General features: G+C 43.2%; 6 protein-coding genes across 7 annotated transcripts; 3 read left to right on the plus strand and 3 right to left on the minus strand.

Annotated features, from left to right (window-relative positions):
- Nucleotides 1-631: 631 nt before the first annotated feature.
- LOC115630566 lies at nt 632-5,053 on the minus strand. Its single transcript, XM_030527185.1, has 3 exons — nt 4,665-5,053; nt 4,582-4,600; nt 632-1,912 (listed from the first exon to the last, which is right to left on the minus strand). The coding sequence occupies exons 1-3, from the start codon at nt 4,878-4,880 to the stop codon at nt 1,596-1,598; spliced, it is 552 nt and encodes a 183-aa protein (XP_030383045.1). The 5' UTR covers nt 4,881-5,053; the 3' UTR covers nt 632-1,595.
- Nucleotides 3,838-4,673, plus strand: LOC115630576 (general odorant-binding protein lush). The gene is made up of 3 exons (XM_030527197.1): nt 3,838-4,130; nt 4,186-4,336; nt 4,462-4,673. The coding sequence occupies exons 1-3, from the start codon at nt 3,912-3,914 to the stop codon at nt 4,548-4,550; spliced, it is 459 nt and encodes a 152-aa protein (XP_030383057.1). The 5' UTR covers nt 3,838-3,911; the 3' UTR covers nt 4,551-4,673.
- Nucleotides 5,054-5,215: 162 nt separating the features above from the next.
- On the minus strand, nt 5,216-7,830 carry LOC115628797 (transcription initiation factor TFIID subunit 6). Its single transcript, XM_030525009.1, has 5 exons — nt 6,910-7,830; nt 6,679-6,848; nt 6,166-6,621; nt 5,850-6,096; nt 5,216-5,365 (listed from the first exon to the last, which is right to left on the minus strand). The coding sequence occupies exons 1-5, from the start codon at nt 7,798-7,800 to the stop codon at nt 5,279-5,281; spliced, it is 1,851 nt and encodes a 616-aa protein (XP_030380869.1). The 5' UTR covers nt 7,801-7,830; the 3' UTR covers nt 5,216-5,278.
- A 204-nt stretch (nt 7,831-8,034) lies between these two features.
- LOC115621413 (histone-lysine N-methyltransferase ash1) lies at nt 8,035-16,499 on the plus strand. Of its 2 annotated transcripts, none has more exons than XM_030515064.1 (6): nt 8,035-8,343; nt 8,664-8,766; nt 8,821-13,899; nt 14,102-15,526; nt 15,589-15,825; nt 15,888-16,499. In XM_030515064.1, the coding sequence occupies exons 2-6, from the start codon at nt 8,683-8,685 to the stop codon at nt 16,065-16,067; spliced, it is 7,005 nt and encodes a 2,334-aa protein (XP_030370924.1). In that variant the 5' UTR covers nt 8,035-8,343; nt 8,664-8,682; the 3' UTR covers nt 16,068-16,499. The 2 variants fall into 2 exon arrangements, with proteins under 2 accessions (XP_030370924.1, XP_030370932.1); XM_030515072.1 differs by having other exon boundaries at nt 8,833-13,899.
- Nucleotides 16,500-17,571: 1,072 nt separating this feature from the next.
- LOC115633738 (ATP-binding cassette sub-family F member 3) lies at nt 17,572-20,462 on the plus strand. The gene is made up of 9 exons (XM_030531211.1): nt 17,572-17,586; nt 17,674-17,868; nt 17,921-18,121; nt 18,234-18,307; nt 18,360-18,583; nt 18,643-19,464; nt 19,523-20,013; nt 20,078-20,169; nt 20,231-20,462. The coding sequence occupies exons 2-9, from the start codon at nt 17,796-17,798 to the stop codon at nt 20,381-20,383; spliced, it is 2,130 nt and encodes a 709-aa protein (XP_030387071.1). The 5' UTR covers nt 17,572-17,586; nt 17,674-17,795; the 3' UTR covers nt 20,384-20,462.
- A 16-nt stretch (nt 20,463-20,478) lies between these two features.
- LOC115633739 (rRNA methyltransferase 3, mitochondrial) lies at nt 20,479-21,852 on the minus strand. Its single transcript, XM_030531212.1, has 2 exons — nt 20,764-21,852; nt 20,479-20,699 (listed from the first exon to the last, which is right to left on the minus strand). The coding sequence occupies exons 1-2, from the start codon at nt 21,828-21,830 to the stop codon at nt 20,564-20,566; spliced, it is 1,203 nt and encodes a 400-aa protein (XP_030387072.1). The 5' UTR covers nt 21,831-21,852; the 3' UTR covers nt 20,479-20,563.
- Nucleotides 21,853-22,251: the final 399 nt, after the last annotated feature.

Here is a 22,251-nt window from a genome sequence, read left to right on the forward strand (position 1 = left end):
ATAGAAGTCGTACAACTATTACAAAATGCAATGCTTTGTAAATAGCCGGTTGGATATAAAAATATATATGTACATATATATGTATATAAATGTGTGTACATACTATGTACGAATGCGATTGCGAGTATTGAGTTTCGCAACCGGATGAATGAGTTAATAGTACCCTTAGTTTTAATTGGTTATCCAAATGGTTAACTTTTGTTTCTCCTCCCACCCTCCATTTATAATTTCTAAAATACGATAGGTTTTCTTTTCAAATTTCAAACAGTGTTACAATTTATTGCTGATATTGTTAACTGGATACAATAGATCTCATATACATACATATAGGTTGCCTTATAGCAGACATAGTTTATTTAGAAACACAAAATTATAACTAAATTAATACATACTAGTACAAGTATATGTGTGTGTAGCTAAGTATAAACAGAAAATGCAAATGTTTGAGGTTTCTGTTTTTCTTCTTTTTTTTTTTGTGCTGGCATCACAAAAAAGTCTATAATTTAAGATTTCTTATAAAAATTGTGTCAAATATGTTTCTCAAGTTAGATATAGTTTGTAAAGATTTACGGTTTTGGTACTTGTGCAAAGCAAAATTTGCTCGTTTTTTTTTGTTGTTGCGGTCGCTTAAAAGGATTTCACAAAAATACATATATAAGGTGAGGAAACCTATTCGGTTAGAAATGTTCAGTTTGCCTGTATTATTCGTAAATACGGGTCTACAGGTCGGAATACTTTGTTTTGTATGTATGTGTATAAAATCAGTACACGTTTATTTTATAAGTACTATATATAAGTATGTATGTATGTACGTGTGCATGTATTTTGAACCTTTGATTTCAAACATTGAACGACTATATATACACGCACAGCTAAGTAATTTCATCTACACATTCAAATGTATGCATGTACTATATAGTATGTGTACATATGTATATTCTGAGATGTATGTATGTAAGTAGAGAGGTTAATGATGTTTACGATAGTTGGAGTTGAGCGGCTGGAAAATGTAGCACAGCTCTGGTAAATTGTCCTTAATTGCAGATCATTTTCATTCTTTATGAATGTCTTTTAAATATAATTGTGTGTAAATTGCATTTATTTATGTATCGTATGCGTACAATATTGATTGTGTTTGCCTCGAAATTCGGGTGTTTTTTTTTTCGCTCGGTGTAAATTTTCTTTGTGCTCTAGCCTAAAAGTATTACGTTTTTTGATAGGATAGTTGCGGCGGGAGATCACAAGGAGTTTAAGAATGCAACTGAATTTAACGTTTAACGAGTATAGGGCTTGAAATATGAATAATTTCAATCCATTACAGCCTGGAAAGTCTTTTTTAAAAACCGTGAGTTAAATAAATACAAAATATTGAACATGCCTAAAATGGAATGGTTTTCGGGATTGAGAAGAATAGCGAATGGACTCTTTATTAGGTTAACACATAACATGAGCTTTCCACATCTCCATGTCTTTAATTTTTCTTTGATTTTGTTGCCCTTCTTGGCTTATATTAGTCTCTTACCATATTTCTGATATAAACGTATTCATGTGTCCAACTCTTTTTGCTTAGTTTTTATTCTTGAGCTTTGACTCGTTTACTCCACCAGCCGCGCCCCTCCCTCCACATCGTCGGCCATTGTAACACCCTTCCCCTTTTTCTTCGGATCCGCATTACAACTCTTCTTCTTGCCGCTGAGCGCCAGAATTTCCGGCTCACCATCTTCGCCCTGGGACTGTTGTCGCTTGTTGCCTCCAACGCCGCCACTACCGCTGCCGGAGCGCAGCTTGAAGCGCGTCGTCGCAGCTGCTGCATTGTTGTTGGCGCAATTACAAATCGCATCGAAGATCCGGACGACGAATCCGCGCGCCCGATTGACAACCTTTCCATTCTTAAAATCTGGTATGGCGAAACCTTAGCATTTTAGTCAGTGACGAAATACATGCGATTAAAGCAAAAGAAACAAGTGGTTGTGATTGAATAAAAGACTTTCACAAAGGTGCAGTGAAGCGGACATAAGACGAACAAATACACACATGCATACATACATGTACATATGTATATACACACCTGGACAGAATTATAGGTGCAAGCATTTTTTTTTTCCAAAAAAAAAACTTTCCTTTCATTTATATTTTAATTTTTCTTAAAATATAAGTAAGCTTTCAACATAAACGTACTTTAGCGTGAAAACAAATGATGAACGGCTTTACAAACTACTTGTAAAAAAATTAATTAGCTTTGGGTTAATTCATAAAATACAATGTTTTTCGGTTCGTCAGAATAATAGGTGAGCCCAACAAAATTTGTAAAAAATATTGAAATTTTGTTATTTATGATCCCGTATTTTTCGTGAAATTATTAGATCGCCCTGAATATCCGCCATTATTCTTAACGATCTTTCCCATTCATGCAGACATAAAGGATACCAACTACTGACAAATCTGAACAGGAACGTTATGCCAAACTTAACAGGAATGTTATGCCAAACGGATTTACTTGGCCTCTCAAAGGCGTATGTATGTATATGTATGCTATACATATATACATACAAGTAGAAGACAATACACAATCACCGTCCATGTAGTGGCAAAAGCTCCAGCACATGGAGCTTAATATGAGCTTTTTATTGGCCGCTCCGATCAAGGCAGTATTTAAACACGGTTTCAAAATTTGAATTCAGATTTAGAATAATGAATAAATTCTGTCGTCTCCTAGAAAATCTCTTGTGAAATTTGATGCTATTGTTGTTCATAAAAATGTCGGTGCAGGACATTGTAGTTAATTATTTGGGTTCCTGTCGTGTTGCTGCAAAGTTGGTTCCAAAGGACCAAAATTTAATACATAAAAGCAGCCGCGTTGACATCGCCACAAAGACATGATTTTTAACCAAATACGAAACGCATACCATCCTGATATAGCCCCCTCCGCCTTTTATACGCTGTACCCGTAGAGTAAAAAGGGTATATTAGGTTCGTGCAAAGTGTGTAATAGGCAGAAGGAGGCATCTCCGACTCCATTAAGTATACATACATATATGTATATTCTTTATCAGCATGAAGAGACGATCTGGGGTGAACGCCTAGATTACGGGAACGGCTGAGCGTACATAAATCAACCTTGATATGTCGACTCTCTTAGTCCCTAGTCAACACGAGCTTTTTTTTTTTTTCTTTAGAGAGCTGGATCAAAAGCTGCAGTTGATAGAGATTCCTTTAAAGGGAACAATACAACTTTCCATGAATAACTTTGTATTTTTAATTTTCTGAAAATATTCTGGGAATTTTTTGATCAAGGCAAAAAGAGCATCTTAGGCTGGGAAGTGCCCACAAGACGTCGAGAAGCTATTACATCCATAGAATTTGTAGCGGTGTGGACCCTGTACTCGGGTATTTAAGAGTTGAGTCAACCACTTGACAAACATTCCATTCTAGTCTGATATTAAGAATTATTTTTATCATTTCCAAGGCAGAGAACATTTGTTCTTAGGAAGAAACTCTCTATACAAATTTTAAGGGGATTTCGAATTTTGTTGAGTATAAAATTTTAAAGAAATTATTATTATAATCGAAACAAATGTTTAAGAAGGAGCCACATGTGCCGGATACATGTTGAGGAAGTCAAACATGATGGACGAACACATCGTTAATCGTAGGTAAAAGTACGAGTACACGTTAGTTATAAATAATTGCGGACCACGTTTGAGCTTCCCTTTAAACCTTTAAGAAAGAGAGTGAAGCTAAGACGAACCCTCCAATATGGCGATAACTCTGACGCCATACGATGCTTTTAATTGCGGGGCGTGGCAAACAGTTTTTAATTAATAGTCTGCAGTCGGAAGTTGGCGTGCCAGCATCCCCAGGTAACTTATAAGTGGCACCAACGGGCGTGCCCGTTGCACTTGCTCGCTACCATGAAGAGGCATAACAATCGGAATGCGTACGCTCTGCTGTGGAGCGTTTTGTGCTGCTGCCACCTGCTGCACCCATGCCAAGGAGTCAACATGCAGCAGTTTCTGCAATCGCTCGACATGATGCGCAACGGCTGTGTGGCCAAATTTAAGGTTCCTATTGAGATTTTGGACCGAATACGAGATGGCGATTTTGATCTGGAGCCGACACAGGACTTGCTGGTGAGCCCTGTGCGTATTATTTCATATTTAGCTCAACCATACATGATCCTTTTAGTGCTACACCAAGTGCGTAGCCCAATTGGCAGGTACGGTTACCAAAAAGGGCGAATTCAGCGTAAGCAAAGCATTTGCTCAGATGCCTATTATTTTGCCACTAGAGCTGCTGGAGCCCGCTAAGGCAGCGCTCGGCCATTGCAAGGATGCGCGTAAGTATGGTGGCTAACTATTGCAAACATATCCATACATATTTATAAATATATATACATATGTATAAATGTATATACATATGTATAAATATATACACGATTTGTGTTGTCTCGACCATTTACAGAAAAGGACTACAAGGACTCATGCGCAAAGGTGTACTACACCTCAAAATGCATTGCGGACTTCGATCGTGCTAATTTTAAATTTCCATAGCTTGCAGAAAATGTAAAATATCGGTACTCACTCTGTCGCTTTTCCTTCCCCTGTAATTGTTAAGAGTTACATTTGGCTTCAGCTTTCCGATGTTTTGAATAAATGATAACCTACCTGTTGCGATTTGCTTGCCTCTAGTTTATTTTGCTGCTTGCTGGCCTCCGTCTCAGCTTGTTGTACCACCTCGTCGATGAACTCGTTCAGAGCGGCCATGTTGCTGGAATTTTGTTTGAACTGCTCAATCCGTGTTTCGAGTGGCTCCGCTTCGATTTTGTCCATATTGTCCGGCGATGGGGACTCCGGCTCCGGTTCGGCAAAGCGTGCGTGCATTTTGCTTTTGACTTAATATCAATAAAGATGCAAATAATGGTGCGTTGTTTGTCTAGAGACAGCTACCCGAAACTCTATTGTGGTATATATGTGTGTACAACGATTTTGTTTTGTTGTGTATGCAACGGCAGCGGAGGTCAGAGCCAACAGCTACTTTCGTTGAACTGTGCGTGCCGAACTGTGAATTGCTATTAAATTGGGAAACGGAAACCTACCCGCGCCCACTACTCGAAAAATCAATAGAGAGCCACTTCACTGGCATCGCACATGCGTGCTGCATTGCGCGCCAAGTAGAGACCGATGAGTGGTTGGGGAAGGGTTTGAATAGTTGCTGGAAGAATTTATTTATTAAATGTAAAAGTCGTTTAATTAAAGCACAACACGTTTAATTATTTTGTCTATTCTAAATGCGACAGATCATCCATCTCAGGTGGAGCACGTACTATTTCCGTTTCAATTATTAAAGAATGAGGATCCAGTGTACTCTAAAAAAGATATAGAATTTCATAGTCTCGTAAGGTGCTTGAAAAAGTGATCGCAAAGAAACGCCTGTGAAAAGAGATCAAGGAAAAGCAGCTTCAAATTTTTCAATTGCGTAAAAGAGAGGTAATTGGTGATACAATATACCTGTCTATGGATAAAACTAACCATCTATAGTTTTATTTAAAATACTAATGAAATAGAATAATAATAGCGAGCCTATTTTTAGTAGGGCAGGAATATAATTACACATCTCACGGGGATGGTCATATTCTTCAGCAGAGTAACGAAAACAATCAATCTTGCGAACGGAGTAGAATTATTTTAAAATGTATATCCCGATAATCTCGATTTAAACTTAACACAATAACTTCAATTCACCTTATACAAATTTAAGATTTATTTATATTAATAAAATTTTAGGGAACGTTTCTTTGCGACCATTCTTTGTTTATACACTATATTAAATATCTCTAAAATTTAACCTACATTGTCGTTGTTCCGCCCAACCAATAGACTGCTGCTTGCTGCTGCCCCACTGCTGCCAGAAGAGTTCGAATTTGATGCCGTAGTGCTATTGGCCGAAGAGAGGACAACAGTTTGGGGCGACGAGCCTCGATGCACCACCTTTGGTTGTGTTTGCTGCGGCGAGTTCTGGGTGACAATAACAAATTTCTGGGCTGGTTGGGATGTTTGAATGGCGCGTATTTGAGGCAGAGCTGTAACAACTGGGCTTCTGTATAACAAAAATAGAAATAAATGAGCTTTTCCCTTCACTTTATATAGAAACATGCAACACACATACCCTTGTCGTTGTGAGCAAGGAATAGCTACGCGCCCAATTGTTGTGGCTGTTTGAGCGGCACTAGTAATCGGCGCCGTGTTGATTGTGTTTGAGGAGACTGTGACAATTGATGTGGCTGGAGCATTGCGCACCTTTATTACTGCCTGGCAGAGTGACGGACCTAAGAAGCCAAAGTCATTCTTATACTCTTCAGCAATATCTGGAGCGTTTCGCATTTGCTTAAGAATAGGGGGGCAGCATTTTTGAAGCATGGCACGTATGTGGCCGGCGGCTGTTTTGTCCGTATTGCTCATTGAGGTGCCAAGCAGATGAGGTTCGATGCGTTCTGATATGAACTTTAGACGTGGTACAATAAAAACCTTAATAACCTCGCCGCCAAGTTCAGAGAGACCTGCGATAGAGCCATAGAGAGAGGACAAATGGGTCTTATCGTTCTGCAGTGCCTTGCTGAAAATTCTGTGGGGAGAATTATGTTAATAAGTATAAAATGGTGAAAAGACGCATGAACATTACCGAGTTACACGTGTTTGCAAATTGTTTGTCAATGTGTTGAATGTCTTGCAGATCTGTGCCATGAGTCGAGAGGCAAAGTCTCGGAGGGCCCAGTGGTTATCCAGTTCCGGACGCATGCACAATTGTTTAGAAACAATGCAGGTCATGACCGAGGGTATCAACTCGTGAAGCTATTGAGCAGAAGGCAGTTTTATTTAATAGGAATTAAAAAATATTTGTAGTGCATATTACGTATTTCTCTAAATAGAGCGAAGGATTATCCAGCAACGCGCGAACCATTCGCATAAGGTAGATCAAGAGAGCCAAGTTGTTCTGCACAACATTCACCTTGACGCCTTCAGCAACAAATGTGCACATGCGTGGAAGCATCTCATGCAGTCCAGGATCGGACCCCAGTGACTGCAAGGCTTCACCACGGCGTGGCTCATCCGAGCCGACACATGCCTCAGTAATCTCCTTATAATACAGCTGTTGCTCTACGGACAACTCATGGGTGGCAAGTTGCTTTACGTGAATAGTCTCTACATTTTTAAGTTTGTGTATTTTTCCAGTGGTTGGCTTGCCGGCAGCATCTTTGCTTAGGCCCTGGTCGAGTTTAATGACAGGGTTAACAGAATCAAGAAATTGCGAATCCTTTGATAGCGGCGGAGGATTTTCTGGCACTGTGGGCTGTATGCCTTCTACTACAAACCAGTGTGTTCGCAGAGTCAAATCGAGAGGAATTTTTACAGAGCTGTTCGCCGTTATTTCACTCAAATCAACTTCCTTGTCTTCCGTAAAGTGCAATTCACGACCACCGCCGGACGCAAAGCGGAAGGGTATAAAGTCCTTGGCTACAAACCCATACTGTGGTTCTACATTGCGCACTTTTAGTGACGTATCTATGTCCTTAACCGACAGCTTCTGACGCTTTGCATGGAGCATACACTTCCATCCATCTTGCACCATCTTCTTAATTTTGCACGACACATCCTCGGCAAGCTCTTTGGCTGCATCGTCAGATAGCGATCCAACTCCAATACTTTCAGCCATTACTTTAATACTTTCGGCTGAAAAGGTCGAGCCATACAACATGCTGCTCACTGCACTGTTGGTGCCATTTTTCGATGTAGTGCCGCTCATTTTTTCGTAAAAAATGAAGAGCTCCCCACAAACAAAATTTTTTATTGCACTATGGCGTTCTTCTTCCTTTAGTAGTGCTGCAAAACGACAGAGTTATTCTTTCTGTTTTGTTCCATTCCTCATTGTTTCACATATTAAGATATCGGTCGCCTATCGTCATTATTTAGAGTCTCTAACGTTTCATTTCTTTATTTATGTTCGTACGCGATTTTGTGGGTTTTTAGTTTTATTATTGCAATTATACAATATACAATGCAAATTGTTGCCACCAAAATGATCACAACGAACAATCGCCATAAGTGCAAGTGAAAACAATTGAATGCAATGTGCAGAACATGCTAAGCAATGTTATTCTATGAGTTTTTGAACAAAGCAGCAGTGAAAATTGTACAGCCGCCATTTTTTTAACAAGCCACCGCGAATGCAATGAATAAAGGCGCAAAACTCGATCACATTAGTTATTTTTTGATCGTTTATTCCGACTGCATAAATTAAAGTCAAAAGTGAAAAGCTACGAGCTGCGAAAAAAGATCAAAACATAACGTAAGTTTCGGAAATTGTTTTCTACGTCGCTTCTCGTTCCCCCGCCCAGTCACACACATTATGCCCATTTGCTTGCCGTCTGTGGCTGTCGCTTTCGACGACGTTGTCGTCGTTTGTGGTTTGACCTACTTTAATACGATTAAATATAAAGCACTGTCAAAAATTGTCTGTGCCACAATTAATGTTGCAAGTTAAGGTCCCACCTCCACCGACACTTACTCAAATGGGCAGCTGCAGCTGGCTGCCGCTTTACACGCTTCAGTGCTCCCCTTGAAACTTGCGTCCTAAACACGTATTGAACGTAGTTTTTACATTTGCAGCGCGCCCTCGAGTCGAAATATGAGCAGTGGGCAAAATGAGACAGCAAGAGCAGCAAAGGTTTTGGAAACGCAATGTATACAAGAATCCGGCAGTGAAAATGAGGTGAGTTTGGTGTTACAAAAGTAGCAGGATAATCCGTTTTAAACTAAAATGTAGAATTATCAACAGGAAACTGACTCTATTACGGACCAATCGAGTAAATCCTCAGCGGCGCAACAGCAACATGAAAAGTCAACGAAGACAGCCACACAATTTAGCGTGCAAAGTTCCGATACCGATGGGCTGCGCATGAGAATATCCGCTATACGTCCGCCCACAAGCACCACTTCGGGAGTGGCAACAACTACATCAACGACAACGAGTCTGAGCACAAACCATAGCAAACTTTCAGAGTTAAAATCTTCATTAAAGGCCCGCAAAATGTCTGCGTCTTTGGCACTGCCTACATCGGCATTAGCCCATTTTAGCGATGCCACAGAATCGGGCTGCTCAGAGGCAACAACAACAACTATTGCCCATGGGATCAAGGACAAGACTACAAATGCTACAACAACGGGTACAACAGCAACCAAGAAGATTAAAGTGAAGCGCAAGAAAATTGCACAAAAGAACAATAACAGCAATAACACTAACAACAACAATAATAATAGCAGTTGCACTGGCCATAGCAAACAAGTTTCGAAAAAACCGCGTCTGCAATCGGCATTCTCTTCGGATTCGGAAGACGATTTGCCACTTAAAATACATCAACAGAGAGCTCCTCGCCTGTTACTCACCGCCATTGGCCATGCCAGCAGTAGTTCCTTCCTGCAAGTTTCAAACGCGCCAGGAAGTGATAATATTGGTAACTCTTCAAGTGACAACGAACTGCCCAATCTAGTCAAGGCGGCCATTAAGCGAGTTGAGAGCGACACGGAGGACACAACAGTAGAGGGTAGCTTTCGCAAAGCGGCCAAAACGAAGCAGCTTCCCCAATATCAGTCCACCTTGCTCCAAGACTTTATGGAAAAGACACAAATGCTCGGCAAAACTGCTGCTTGTGCAGCGACAGCAGCACAATCGTCTCCAGCATTGGGCAGTTCACAATCGGACAGCATGGCTTCAAGCATAAGTCGCAAGCGACGAGGACGGCCAAAGAAGCAACTCAGCACAGCAGTAGAAACAGCTTTAGCTATTGTGCCTATTAATGAATCTGCAGACTCGGGTGTAATCTCAACCACTAGCACTACACAGAGCACAACGCCCTCACCAAAAATGCAAGTGAGCAACAACAACAACGAGAATCTTTTGCCAACTTCAGCCAAGCCGAAAATCGACATGGCCTATCTGGACAAGCGAATGTATGCGACAGAACGAGTTCTTTACCCACCGCCACGCAACAAACGGCGCCAGGGCAACAAGAAATCGCAAAAGGAGGAACTGCAACTGGATCCAGTCTGGCGGGAGATCGATGTTAACAAAAAGTTTCGCCTGCGAAGTGTGAGCGGCTACAAAAGTGATGGTGGAGGTACTGGCGGTGGAATAACCACAACCATATGCAGCAAAATACTGGCCGCCAAGAGCGGTTATGTGTCAGACTACGGAAGTGTCCGACATCAGAGAAGCACGAATGCGCACAACTCGGGGTATAAGAGCGACGCAAGCTGCAAAAGCCGCTTCAGCGTCAAGAGTTGCATGAGTCGGCGTAGTCGCGCCAAGAGCTGTGGCTATCGCAGTGATTGCAAGGAAAGTGGCAAGTTGGGAGGTGGCAAGCTGCGGCGCAGGCGTCGTGCGTCCATGCTACTGAAAGGCAACGCAGCTACCGCCAACTCTGGGATTACGACCAACCCAAGCGACGAGCAGGACATTCTGCAGCTAGCTGGGTTGTCCCTAGGCCAAAGCAGTGAGGAGAGCAATGAATACATTAGTAAGCCTAGCCTTCAAAATTTGCCCACGACTAGTGCAAGCAAAAAGTATGGGGAGATAAATCGCTATGTGACCACCGGGCAGTATTTCGGACGTGGCGATGTGGTTGCGGGGGCAAGCAGCACACATAATCCGGATACTTTTATCAACAAGATGCTATTGCAACGTAAGCATTCCATTGGCCGTGAGGGCGGCAAGCCAAGTCCGCCCGCCGTAGGGAAAATTAAGAGTCGGCGGTCGTCCGCAGCCAGTATGTGCAGCTCCTATATCTCGGGTACATCACGTATGCGTCGCAGGCATCGACGTAAGAGTCTGTGCTTGTCGCGCAGCAGTACCAAGATGCTGAATATTGATTCAAAACTACTCACCGAGATCGACATTATCACGAGCACTTTCCACACACGCTGTCGTATACAGGACGATCGATTGACCGCCAGTAGCGGCAAGGAGAAGCTAATGGCGGAGGCTAACAAGCTTCAGCAGACGCTGGCGGGCCCGCTACAACCACTACTTAGCGGTGGTAGTTCCACGGGAACAGGATCTACAAATAATGTGGGCAATGGCAAGCCGCTGAAACGAGCGCTTAAGAAACGCAAATTGAGTGAGCCTCTTGTAGATTTTGCTATGCTCTCTGCTGGAGTTAATGCGAGCGCTAGTGCTAGCAAGCGACGGCACAAAAAATCCGCCGGCACAAGCTCCAGCCCCGACGATCATAAGCTGCCGCTCAAGAAGCGTCACTACTTACTGACACCTGGAGAACGTCCGCCTGCTGATGTAGCTGCAGCCTTTGCAGCAGGTAATAGCAAGCTGAATGCGGAAGCTTGGGCAGCAGCTGCGGCGACTGCAAAGAGCACCGCTTCTACCAAATCTCAGGCGCAGTTTAATGCTCGCGCCGCCAACTGCAAATCAGCACTGACGCCTAAAAAGCGCCATCTCCTCGAGTCCTCTAGCCGGGGTGAAAACTCTTGCAGTAGCAGCTCACCTCTACGTATTGTTGTGGACACCAATTCCATCAGTGGCGGCAAACTGTTGGACATTAGTCCAAGCTCCCTCTGCTCACTGAAGCAACAGAGACGACAAAGGGTGGAAGTGAATAAGCAGAAGAGCAGCGCACAGCAGCCAATCACAGCGATGCTGCAGTCCCCTGCATCATATCCGCCGCCGGGTATCTTTGAACCCTCTGTGGAGCTGGAAATTCAAATACCTATGGCTAAGCTTAATGAGTCTGTTATCACCAAGGCTGAAGTGAGCTCGCCGTTGCTAACGCTGGACATTAATGAGGACCCAAAGAAGGAGCAGTGCACGCGCGTTGTAGAGTCGCTGCTACACAAAACTGGCGGACATGTGCTACTCAAGCGTAAGCGAAAAAAAATCAATCGAACTGGGTTTCCTACAGTGCGTCGCAAAAAGCGTAAGGTGAGCGATGCTACAACATTGCCGGAACAAGGACAATTGGATAAGGAGGAAACCGAGCAGCAGCCAGCGCCGCAACAGGAGAAAATATCACGCGAGACAAGAAGCAGCACGGCATTAATTGGAGCAATGGACTGTGAGCGCGTGCCATTGACAGGCGAGGCAAGAGAGACTTTTGTTGCGCGCAGCAATCAACGGACGCCCAGACTCTCCGTGGTGGCGCTGGAACGGCTGCAGGGTTCTCCGAGACCAACCACGCCCGCCAAATCTAAAACCGGAAAGACGCAACCACAAATGGCATTGGAACTAAGAAGCAATTCCCTCAAGCGAAAAGGACGAAAGCCAGATGTGGTATCGGTTCCTGGTCCCAGTTCCAACGTTAAGCCAAAGATGCGTGGTCGTCCGAAGGCAACGCAACTTAATGAAAAACCAGCACAAATAGCTCCCAAAGCAAACAATAAGTTTCAAACCAACATTAAGCTGCCGGCCGGTGTAGATCCTAACACGAATTTCAGCTGCAAAATCCGCTTAAAGCGGCGTAAAACCTTGATCAAACCATTAGATACAAAGGAATCGTCTGAACAGGTTGACGAGCCGCCCAGTACAGCAGAAGAGATTGATAAAGAGGCAGCTGCCAAATACAGTGGACACTTGCCTACGGAACATGAGCCGCTACCTTTAAGCGAGGCACTGAGACCAAATCAGGAGGAAGCCAGCTGCGATGACACCAGCGACGAGAAATCCTCTAATGCGTCTAATATCACAACAGTAACGGCGGCCCGAAAACTAAATCGCCTAAAAAAAAATTATTTGGTGGCTGGTTTGTTTTCCAACTATTACAAACAGTCCCAAATGCCACCGCCTCCGAAACTTTCCAAGAAGATACCAGGTCAGTTGGAGGAGCTTCAACCAAACAACACCTCCTTATTACCGCCGCCCCCCTATTGCGAACGCTACCATCGACGAACTCAGATTGACTTTGAACTGCCTTACGACATCTGGTGGGCCTACACAAATGCCAAGTTGCCCACGCGACAAGTGGTGCCGTCGTGGAACTACCGTAAGATACGCACCAACGTCTATGCTGAATCGGTGCGACCAAATCTCGCTGGCTTCGACCATCCCACGTGTAACTGCAAGCCGGATGCTGCTTGCATGGACAATTGCCTCAACCGCATGGTATACACAGAATGCTCTCCCAGCAATTGTCCCGCAGGTGACAAGTGTCGCAACCAGAAAATTCAGAAGCACGAAGTCGCTCCGGGTGTCGAGCGTTTCATGACCGCCGACAAGGGTTGGGGTGTACGTACCAAGCTGCACATACCCAAGGGCACCTACATCCTGGAATACGTCGGTGAGGTAGTCACGGAACGCGAGTTCAAAGAGCGCATGGGAACAATTTATTTAAACGACACGCATCACTACTGTCTGCATCTGGATGGCGGTCTGGTGATCGATGGTCAGCGCATGGGTAGTGATTGTCGGTTCGTAAATCATTCGTGCGAGCCGAACTGCGAGATGCAAAAATGGAGCGTCAATGGTTTGTCGCGCATGGTGCTATTTGCCAAGCGGCCCATTGAGCAGGGTGAGGAGCTGACGTACGATTACAACTTCTCGTTATTCAATCCCTCCGAGGGCCAGCCATGCCGCTGCAATACACCGCAATGTCGTGGTGTAATTGGTGGAAAGTCGCAGCGAGTGAAGCCACTGCCGGTGGAAATCAAGCCGGTAGAAAGCACGTCCCCAAATACCTCCAAGGATGCGCGCAACGGACGTCAACGGAAGCACAAGGCACGAAAACATGCCCAACGACAGCCAACAAAGGAGGTGGCCGTAGCGCGTGTACAACAGCTGTCCGAAAAGGAGAAAAAGCTAGTAAAGCAGTGTAACATCTTTTTGGTTCGCAACTTTGAAAAAGTAAGTGGCTAACGATAAAGGTAACTTGAAACGCAAACACTTTATATTCGTTTAAGCTGGAGATATATCCGTTAACTTTGTTAGAAATATACCCTTTGTATCGGTGCTACAATATATTATTTTTTACTTATATAATGCTTCTGGGGGAATGAGAACCAAAATTGTATAATTGTCTAATAATTGCCAATTAACTTTTCTATAGATACGCCGTTGCAAAGCAAAACGTGCAGCGAAGGCGCCAGTTTCGACTGATGGAACCGTCTCTGAAAGGCGACCCTCCACTCCCTCCTCCTCCGTAACATTGGCTGCACAAATATCTGCGCTCTGTACACCTCGCAACATTAAAACGCGTGGCCTCACACACGCTGTGCAGGATCCTGAGGTTGAGAAAATGGCAAAAATGGCCGTTTTGTTGCGTGACATTTGCAATGCGCTGGAGGCGCTCAAGATGTCCGAGTTGCTCAGCTCAGTGGCGACAAGTAAAAAGAAAAAGGCATTGAAAAGCGTAGCCAAAGTCGGACCGCGTGTGGAATTCAAGACCATACAGGCACAAGTAGAACAGGGCCACTATAAGACACCGCAGGAATATGACGAACAAATGTTGCAGCTCTTTGCCGATGCACGCCAGACCCACAGTGAGGATGAGGGCAAGGCGAAAGCTCTGGAAACGTTGCTCGAGTGCTATGAACAGCAGAAGCATTCAAGTTATGCCCAGCTTCTGGACATACTGGGTGAGGCGCAAGCGTTGCAGAGCTTTAAACCCAAGCAGGCAGATGTTGTCAAATTGGCGGAACCGCAAGAGCCAGCACTGAAGAATGTTGCAGGGGAGGGAGAAGTGGAGGTGCCTGCTCAAACACCACCGCGACCAGCTGCTACTTTGAACGATGACAACGAAGAGGACGTCATACGATGCATTTGTGGCCTCTACAAGGACGAGGGACTCATGATACAATGCGCAAAGTGCATGGTCTGGCAGCACACAGAGTGCACCAAGGCAGATATCGATGCGGACAACTATCAGTGCGAGCGGTGCGAGCCCCGTCAAGTTGATCGCGAAATTCCGCTGGAGGAATTCACCGAAGAGGGTCACCGCTACTACTTGTCGCTGATGCGCGGCGACCTCCAGGTTCGTCAGGGCGATGCTGTCTACGTGTTGCGCGACATACCGATTAAGGATGAGCAAGGTAAAGTGGTGCCCAGTCAGAAGCACACCTATGAAACCATTGGGGCTATTGACTATCAGGAGTGTGATATCTTTCGCGTTGAGCATCTGTGGAAAAACGATGCTGGCAAACGCTTTATATTTGGGCACCATTTTCTGCGGCCGCACGAAACTTTTCACGAGCCCTCGCGTCGGTTCTACCCCAATGAGGTGGTGCGCGTCTCGCTGTATGAAGTGGTGCCGATTGAGCTGGTCATTGGACGCTGTTGGGTGCTGGATCGCACCACATTCTGCAAGGGACGGCCTATGGAGTGCACGGACGAGGATCATTGCTATATATGTGAGTTGCGCGTTGACAAGACGGCGCGGTTTTTCTCCAAGGCAAAAGCCAACTATCCGACATGCACTAAGAGCTATGCGTTCCGAAAGTTCCCTGAGAAGCTGAAAATCTCAAAAAGCTATGCGGTAAGTCCACGGTCATTATCATTCTCGGCAATAGTCTAATCCTAAACCTTTTTTTTTTGCAGCCACACGATGTGGATTCCTCACTGTTGAAAACGAAAAAGCAAAAGACTGATAACGAAGTAGGAACTCTCTCTTCACTGAAATTAAAGCCGCGACTTGAGCAGAAAACGGGGCAAACTGCAAATCAATGCAGTGGAAGCGTTGGCGGTGGTACACGGAAGCCCCGCACAGCCAATAGCGTAGTAGCAACGACGTCGCCAGCTGTACACATCATTGCCCCGGCTGTGCCTAATGTGCAGGTGCGTGAAACTATTGCCAATAATGTACCTTCCCATTAATAACTTATTTACGGTCATTGTAGCTTGTTAAGAAAAAACGCATGCGCTTGGAGAATATCTTGATTACAATGAAACTCAAATGCCTGGATGCACAAACGGCACAGGAGCAGCCCATCGACTTGTCGTATTTGCTGTCTGGACGCGGAGCACGACAACGCAAGACAAACAACAACCATCTAAATTCAGCTTCCCCCTCCGCCTAGTGGGCGCTTTTGAACATCGTTCGCCAATTACTGCACATAAATCTAGGCACTCAAATACACATATACATACGTGTGAAAGTTATATATTAGCAATGTACATATTACTTAGAGGCAGCACTATTTAATACATACTTATTAACATATATGAATAATACGCGTAGAATTAGAACGCTTTGAGTTGAAAAGCGAATAACGGTGATAGTAGTAATCCTAGGTTATAAATTGTTATGAACAAATTTTCAGTGCATGAGAACTTATTACAACTTGATAATTATAAGCAATAATTTATGTATGAGAAAACCCCAAAACACCAACAACGCCCCTTATAGACAAATGACTTATGTATGTATGTTTTTAACTCGTTTAATCTTATTCTATTGATTTTGTTTTACAACAAAAAATCTAAAATTAAATTGTTATTTTAAATTATTATTCCTATTATGTTATATCCGTGGCAGCTTCATACTGTGTACAATTATGACAAAATTTGGTTATAACTTTAAAAATCTTTATTTATTTATTTAATCTTATTGCCTTTAGCAAAATGGTCACGAAAAACGAATGCAATCTCATTGCATTGGCGCATAATGGTTGCAAAAACCAAGAGTTGTCTTCCAACAAATCAGGCCTCTTACAATGCATAACTTCACGCAAAAGATATGGAACTCAAACAGTATTCCCCGATGACAGCTCGCCTCAGAGCAAGGACTTCATAATGGACAATACCACGATTATCAAAGGAAATTATCAGCATAAAATTGAATTTAAAGCGAATTTGGTTTGATTTTGACTCAATTTTGGTATGATTGCTACAGCGTCGTATGCATAGTTCCAAGTTTCATCTCGATTTATTATGCATTGTAGCTTGTAAGGGAGCATTGATTTACAGATTTCAAGGCGACGCTATTGTCCCAAAAATGTAGTTTCTTTTAACTAAAAATGATCTTTTAAAAAAGTGTTAACTGATCCATTAGAACTGCCAACAGCATCAACTATGTCTCTGATTTTATAATCGACGATTTTGGAGCACCAAATCTTCGATTTGCTTAATATGTTGTTCATCAGTTAATGTTCTCGGTCGTCTTGGATGTTGTTCGTCTTCCACGATTTTCTTTTCATAAAGTTTAAGCGAACTTCATTGAATAATTAAAAAAGAAAACCAGCCCACAAAATAAGCAATGAGATAGTGCTGCCAACTTGAAAACAAAAAGATGTGTCACCATCAAAGTTCCCGCTCTATTTAAGTTCAAATTTCCGGGTTATATTTGATCAATTAAGTAGCAGTCACTGTACTATTAGTTTAAAAATATTTATTAGCTGCTAACATATATACGAATGAAATATATATTTTTCATTAACTGATAATGCCTACACTATTTAATTCAACATTTGAAATGCGCGCCAACGACAACGATTCAATTGGCACAACACTGCAGGCAGTACTTCAAAAGATGGCGAGTGGGTAGATCCGTTCGCGTTATCGTTATCGCTCTTCTGTCGTTTCGATGCTGCCATCCTGGTACGTATGGGTTTTCTCGCAAAAGATTTAGAGGAAGTAGGCATAATTTGTTAACAGAAGTTAATATTAAATCAATTAAATTGACAGACACAGCAAATAATTGTAAAGTAACCAATAGCAGCCGTAGACGTTGGGTTGCACGATCAAGGTCAAGGGTAAACGTGTAATTTTCGTGTCTCTGCTGTTCCAAAAAAAAGAAGAAAAGAAAAATGAGTAAATACACGAGCATATTGAAACGCGAGTTCCCAGCAATGGACAACGAGCTCAAGGATTATGTTGAGGGTATGTTATACGTGTTTTGTTTGATTGACATTGCTAACAAGTGTCCTTTCAGGCGTCCTCACGGGTAGCGTGGACGATTTCGAGACATGTGATGATATTTTCGATGCTGTGGGTGATATTTTGCAAAGCATTGACATCGAAAAATCTGAGGATTGCATACGGGCCCTTTGCGACGAATTTTTCACTATTATGACTTCAGGCGACACGAAGAACGTGGAGCGCAAGGTGCTGAATGCGCCTGTCAACATTGCAGGTTAGTAAAAGTTTATTTGTTCACAAACAACTTTTTCAAATTGCTATATTTTTAACATTTTACTAAACATTAATTTATTTAAATACCTTCAAATGATTGAAAAATGGCAAAGAAATGGCAAAGAACATGGAACGTTTAGATAAAGACATGCAAAGCATATGGGTGGTCAACAAGGACGGTGGTAATGTGAGTATGCCCATATTAAAAATCTAAAAGTAGCTATAATGGCCCCTTACAGAAAGTTGACTCAAAGAAATTGGAAAAGGCCGAAGCTAGACTGCAGCAGAAACAGGAAAAGCGGCAGGAAGTCACAAAGCAAGGTGTTGTACCTGTAGCAGTAAAGCTACAAACTGCTACTGCTTCACAGGTGACTAACAAAAAAAATACAAAAATGGACCAAAAAGGACTTAATCGGTCAATGGATATTAAAATCGAAAACTTCGACTTAGCTTTCGGTGAAAAGTGAGTAAGCTAGCTTTTCGACACATACGTATTTCTTAATTACAAATAATTAACCACAGAGTGCTGCTTCAAAATGCGAACCTCCTTCTCTCCTTTGGACGTCGATATGGCCTAGTGGGTCGGAATGGTCTGGGAAAGACGACACTTTTGCGAATGATAGCTGAACGTCAGTTGCAAATACCCTCACATATATCCGTGCTGCACGTAGAACAGGAGGTAGTGGGTGATGATACGTCTGCGGTAGAAAGTGTTCTGGAATGCGATACGGAACGCACGCGTCTGTTAACACGAGAGAAAGAAATTCTCGCTGCATTAAACAGCAGTGTGCAAGACGCATCTCTGAGTGCGGAGTTAAGCGAGACGTATGCGCAGCTACAGAATATTGAAGCTGACAAGGCGGTGGCGCGTGCATCTGTGATACTCAAGGGTCTTGGTTTCGATGCGGACATGCAGCTGCGACCGACACGCTCGTTTTCGGGCGGATGGCGTATGCGTTTAGCGCTGGCCCGAGCTCTCTTTTCTAAGCCCGACTTGCTGCTGCTTGATGAGCCAACGAACATGTTGGATATCAAGGCCATTATTTGGCTGGAGAACTACTTACAGACGTGGCCCACAACTATTTTGGTTGTTTCTCATGACCGCAATTTCCTGGACACAGTTCCAACAGACATTGTGCATCTACATTCCCAAGAACTGGAGGCGTACAAGGGCAACTATGAGCAGTTTGAAAAGACAAAGACGGAGAAGCTTAAATCCCAGCGACGTGAGTACGAAGCACAAATGGCTCATCGAGCGCACGTTCAGGAATTTATAGATCGTTTTCGCTACAATGCGAATCGCGCCTCATCCGTGCAATCGAAAATCAAAATGCTTGAAAAATTGTAAGTATTTAGTATCAAACTTCTTTAGAGCTTCCTCACATTTTGAAACTCTAATTAGGCCAGAACTAAAGCCTGTCGAGAAGGAGACTATTGTCACATTGAAGTTTCCCGATGTTGAGCCACTGAACCCACCCGTGCTGGCCATCTCGGAGGTGTCATTTCGGTACAACGAAAGTGACCCTCTTCCCATTTTCAAGGGCGTCAACCTGTCGGCGACTTCTGATTCACGCATTTGCATTGTGGGCGAGAACGGTGCAGGCAAATCGACGCTTCTTAAGATTTTAGTCGGCCAGCTGAGTACCATTCACGGTAATATTGTGCTTCACCGTGGCCTTCGCATCGGCTATTTTGCCCAACACCATGTGGACCATTTAAATATGAATGTAACTTGTGTGGGGGTTCTGGCTGAACTGTTTCCCGGCCGACCAGATGAGGAGTATCGCCGGCAACTCGGTAGCTTCGGTATATCTGGGCCATTAGCGCTGCAGAGCATTGCGAGTTTGTCAGGAGGACAAAAATCACGCGTAGCTTTAGCAAAGATGTGCATGGGTACGTTATAGATTGAAATCACCTCTAAAGTCGTCCCGACAATGCAAATTTTTATATTTTGCAGCGGAGCCAAACTTCCTCGTTCTTGATGAACCGACCAATCACTTGGACATTGAAACAATTGATGCGCTGGGCAAAGCCATTAACGCATTTAAAGTAAGTCTCCTTTTCCCTTCTCCCATCGAATATTGATCACACAATATATTATGGTTTTCAGGGTGGTGTCATTTTGGTGTCTCACGACGAACGTCTTATCAAGGTCGTTTGTAAAGAACTCTGGGTATGTGGAAATCGAACTGTCCGTGCCATCGAGGGTGGCCTGGACGAGTACAAGCGGGAGGTGTACAAGGAAATTGAAGCAAATAGTTGAATTTAATGAATTTTATCAATTAACTTTTGAACCAATTTAGCAATAAATTATGTCATTGACATTCATAACTTCTGGCAAAGCAACTAAAATATATGTATTATAAAACGTTAATTGCATTTTTAAACTTTAGAAAGCACAAGTTTTTCCATATAAAAAATAATACAGTATTTTAAACATTAACTAGATGGGCGAAACAAGTTTTCTTCTTAGTTCGAATAAAATTAGTGTTAGCGCTGATGCCACATTTAAGCTATCGATGCCGGCTGCTAGAGGTATATAGACACACCTGCCTTTTGTCCCAACACTGTTCATAAATCTGTAAAGACGTTAGGGAGTTTTAGAAATTTTATATATTCATTATTAATTAACATTAAACTTACTTATACGCATCTTCGCTAACTCCATGACTTTCTCCTCCAATAATTAGAATGTTGTAAGCACCGAGGTGACCCATATTTGTATAATCTAGTACACTCTGCTTATTTCCTAATTTATCCAAATTATTTTCTGCAATGATTACGTGGCAATCATCCGCATCTTCCGGGGGAATGGTGAGCGCCAACTGATCCCACATCACATCGTCGCGTATGGGTAGACGAAATTGTCCGCCACAGCCCCCGCGTAAAGCTTTTGACTCCCAGGGATCGCAGCAGCCGTGTGTGACTACCACTTGGCTGACCGGCAGGGCGGCGCAGGTCCTTATAATGCTCCCCAGGTTGTTCGGCTCGCGTATGTTGTCACATACTACCATAATCGGCAGAGGTGCAGACCCATTCTTCTGCAACGTCTGCTCCAAGCCGTGAGCTGATGGCCGTTCAAATATAGCGAGGAGTCCCGGTGGGGTCATTAGTGAGGACCAAGTTTTCAGGTCGTGTTGTGGCACCTTATATATCTTTGCCTTGTGTTCGCGCTGGGACTGCCGAATCTCTTCCTGAAGCTGTGTCAGGTGCTCCTTCTGGCTAAAGAGAAGTGCGTGCATATGTAGGCCACACATAAAAGCCTCCCGTATTAACCTTGTCCCCTCGATAATAATTTGTCTTTTCTTGTCGCGCCGTTTACGCGAGCGCACTGTTGTTAACAGAGTACTAAGCATTGGATCCTGCAGCGTAAGTCGTGCAAACTCTAGATCCAGATCGGTGTCCTTTATGAGCGGGGATGGGAGACGAGCAGCTTTTTGTGTTCTTTTGGCCGCCACAGTTGCTACATATTGTGGCTTTTGTTGTTTGTTCGTAATTGGCTTATGCTTGCGTAAAGCATCGTGCTTTAAAACTGGTTGGTGCTTCACTGTTGAGTTCTCAAATAGATTTGCCTCGATATCGAGTGCATCTTTTATGTCCCTTTGGTCGATGCTTGCGCTGCTGCTTAATCGCAAAATATTGTTGTTGTTGCTCACATGTTTGATATGTAAATGAAAACATCGGCTTAAGGCAACAAATCTAACCAACATCGTTTCAAAATAGATAAAATTATAAAACCATTCGGCTAGAGATGGGAGCGTGACACTCTATTTACCATGCTGTTTGCCGGTTTCGTGTTTGTTAAAATTTTCCAACCAATTGTTTTAGTTTCAGGGTTATGTGTACATATGTGCTTTGAAAAGTTTCAAAAACGCACCAACTAGTAATGGGAAAAAGGTGCAATTCAAAAGTTCCAGGACTTTTATTAAAAAACGAAAACTATTTTTTTTTTTTTTAATTTATTGGTCGCTTTCAAAATAGTCTCCTTCCGCCTGAATACAACGTTTTGCACGTTCAAGAAGGTGATCGAACGACTTTTTTAGGTCATTGTCGGTATAGCGTTGAGGATGGTTTTAGAAAGTTTTAGAAAGTTTTACCAAGTTTAAAACAAAACTTAATGTTGGATCTTTG

This window comes from Scaptodrosophila lebanonensis, unplaced genomic scaffold (genome assembly GCF_003285725.1).
Source record: "Scaptodrosophila lebanonensis strain 11010-0011.00,11010-0021.00 unplaced genomic scaffold, SlebRS2 tig00000001-arrow-pilon, whole genome shotgun sequence".
NCBI classification, from domain to species: Eukaryota; Metazoa; Arthropoda; class Insecta; order Diptera; family Drosophilidae; genus Scaptodrosophila; species Scaptodrosophila lebanonensis.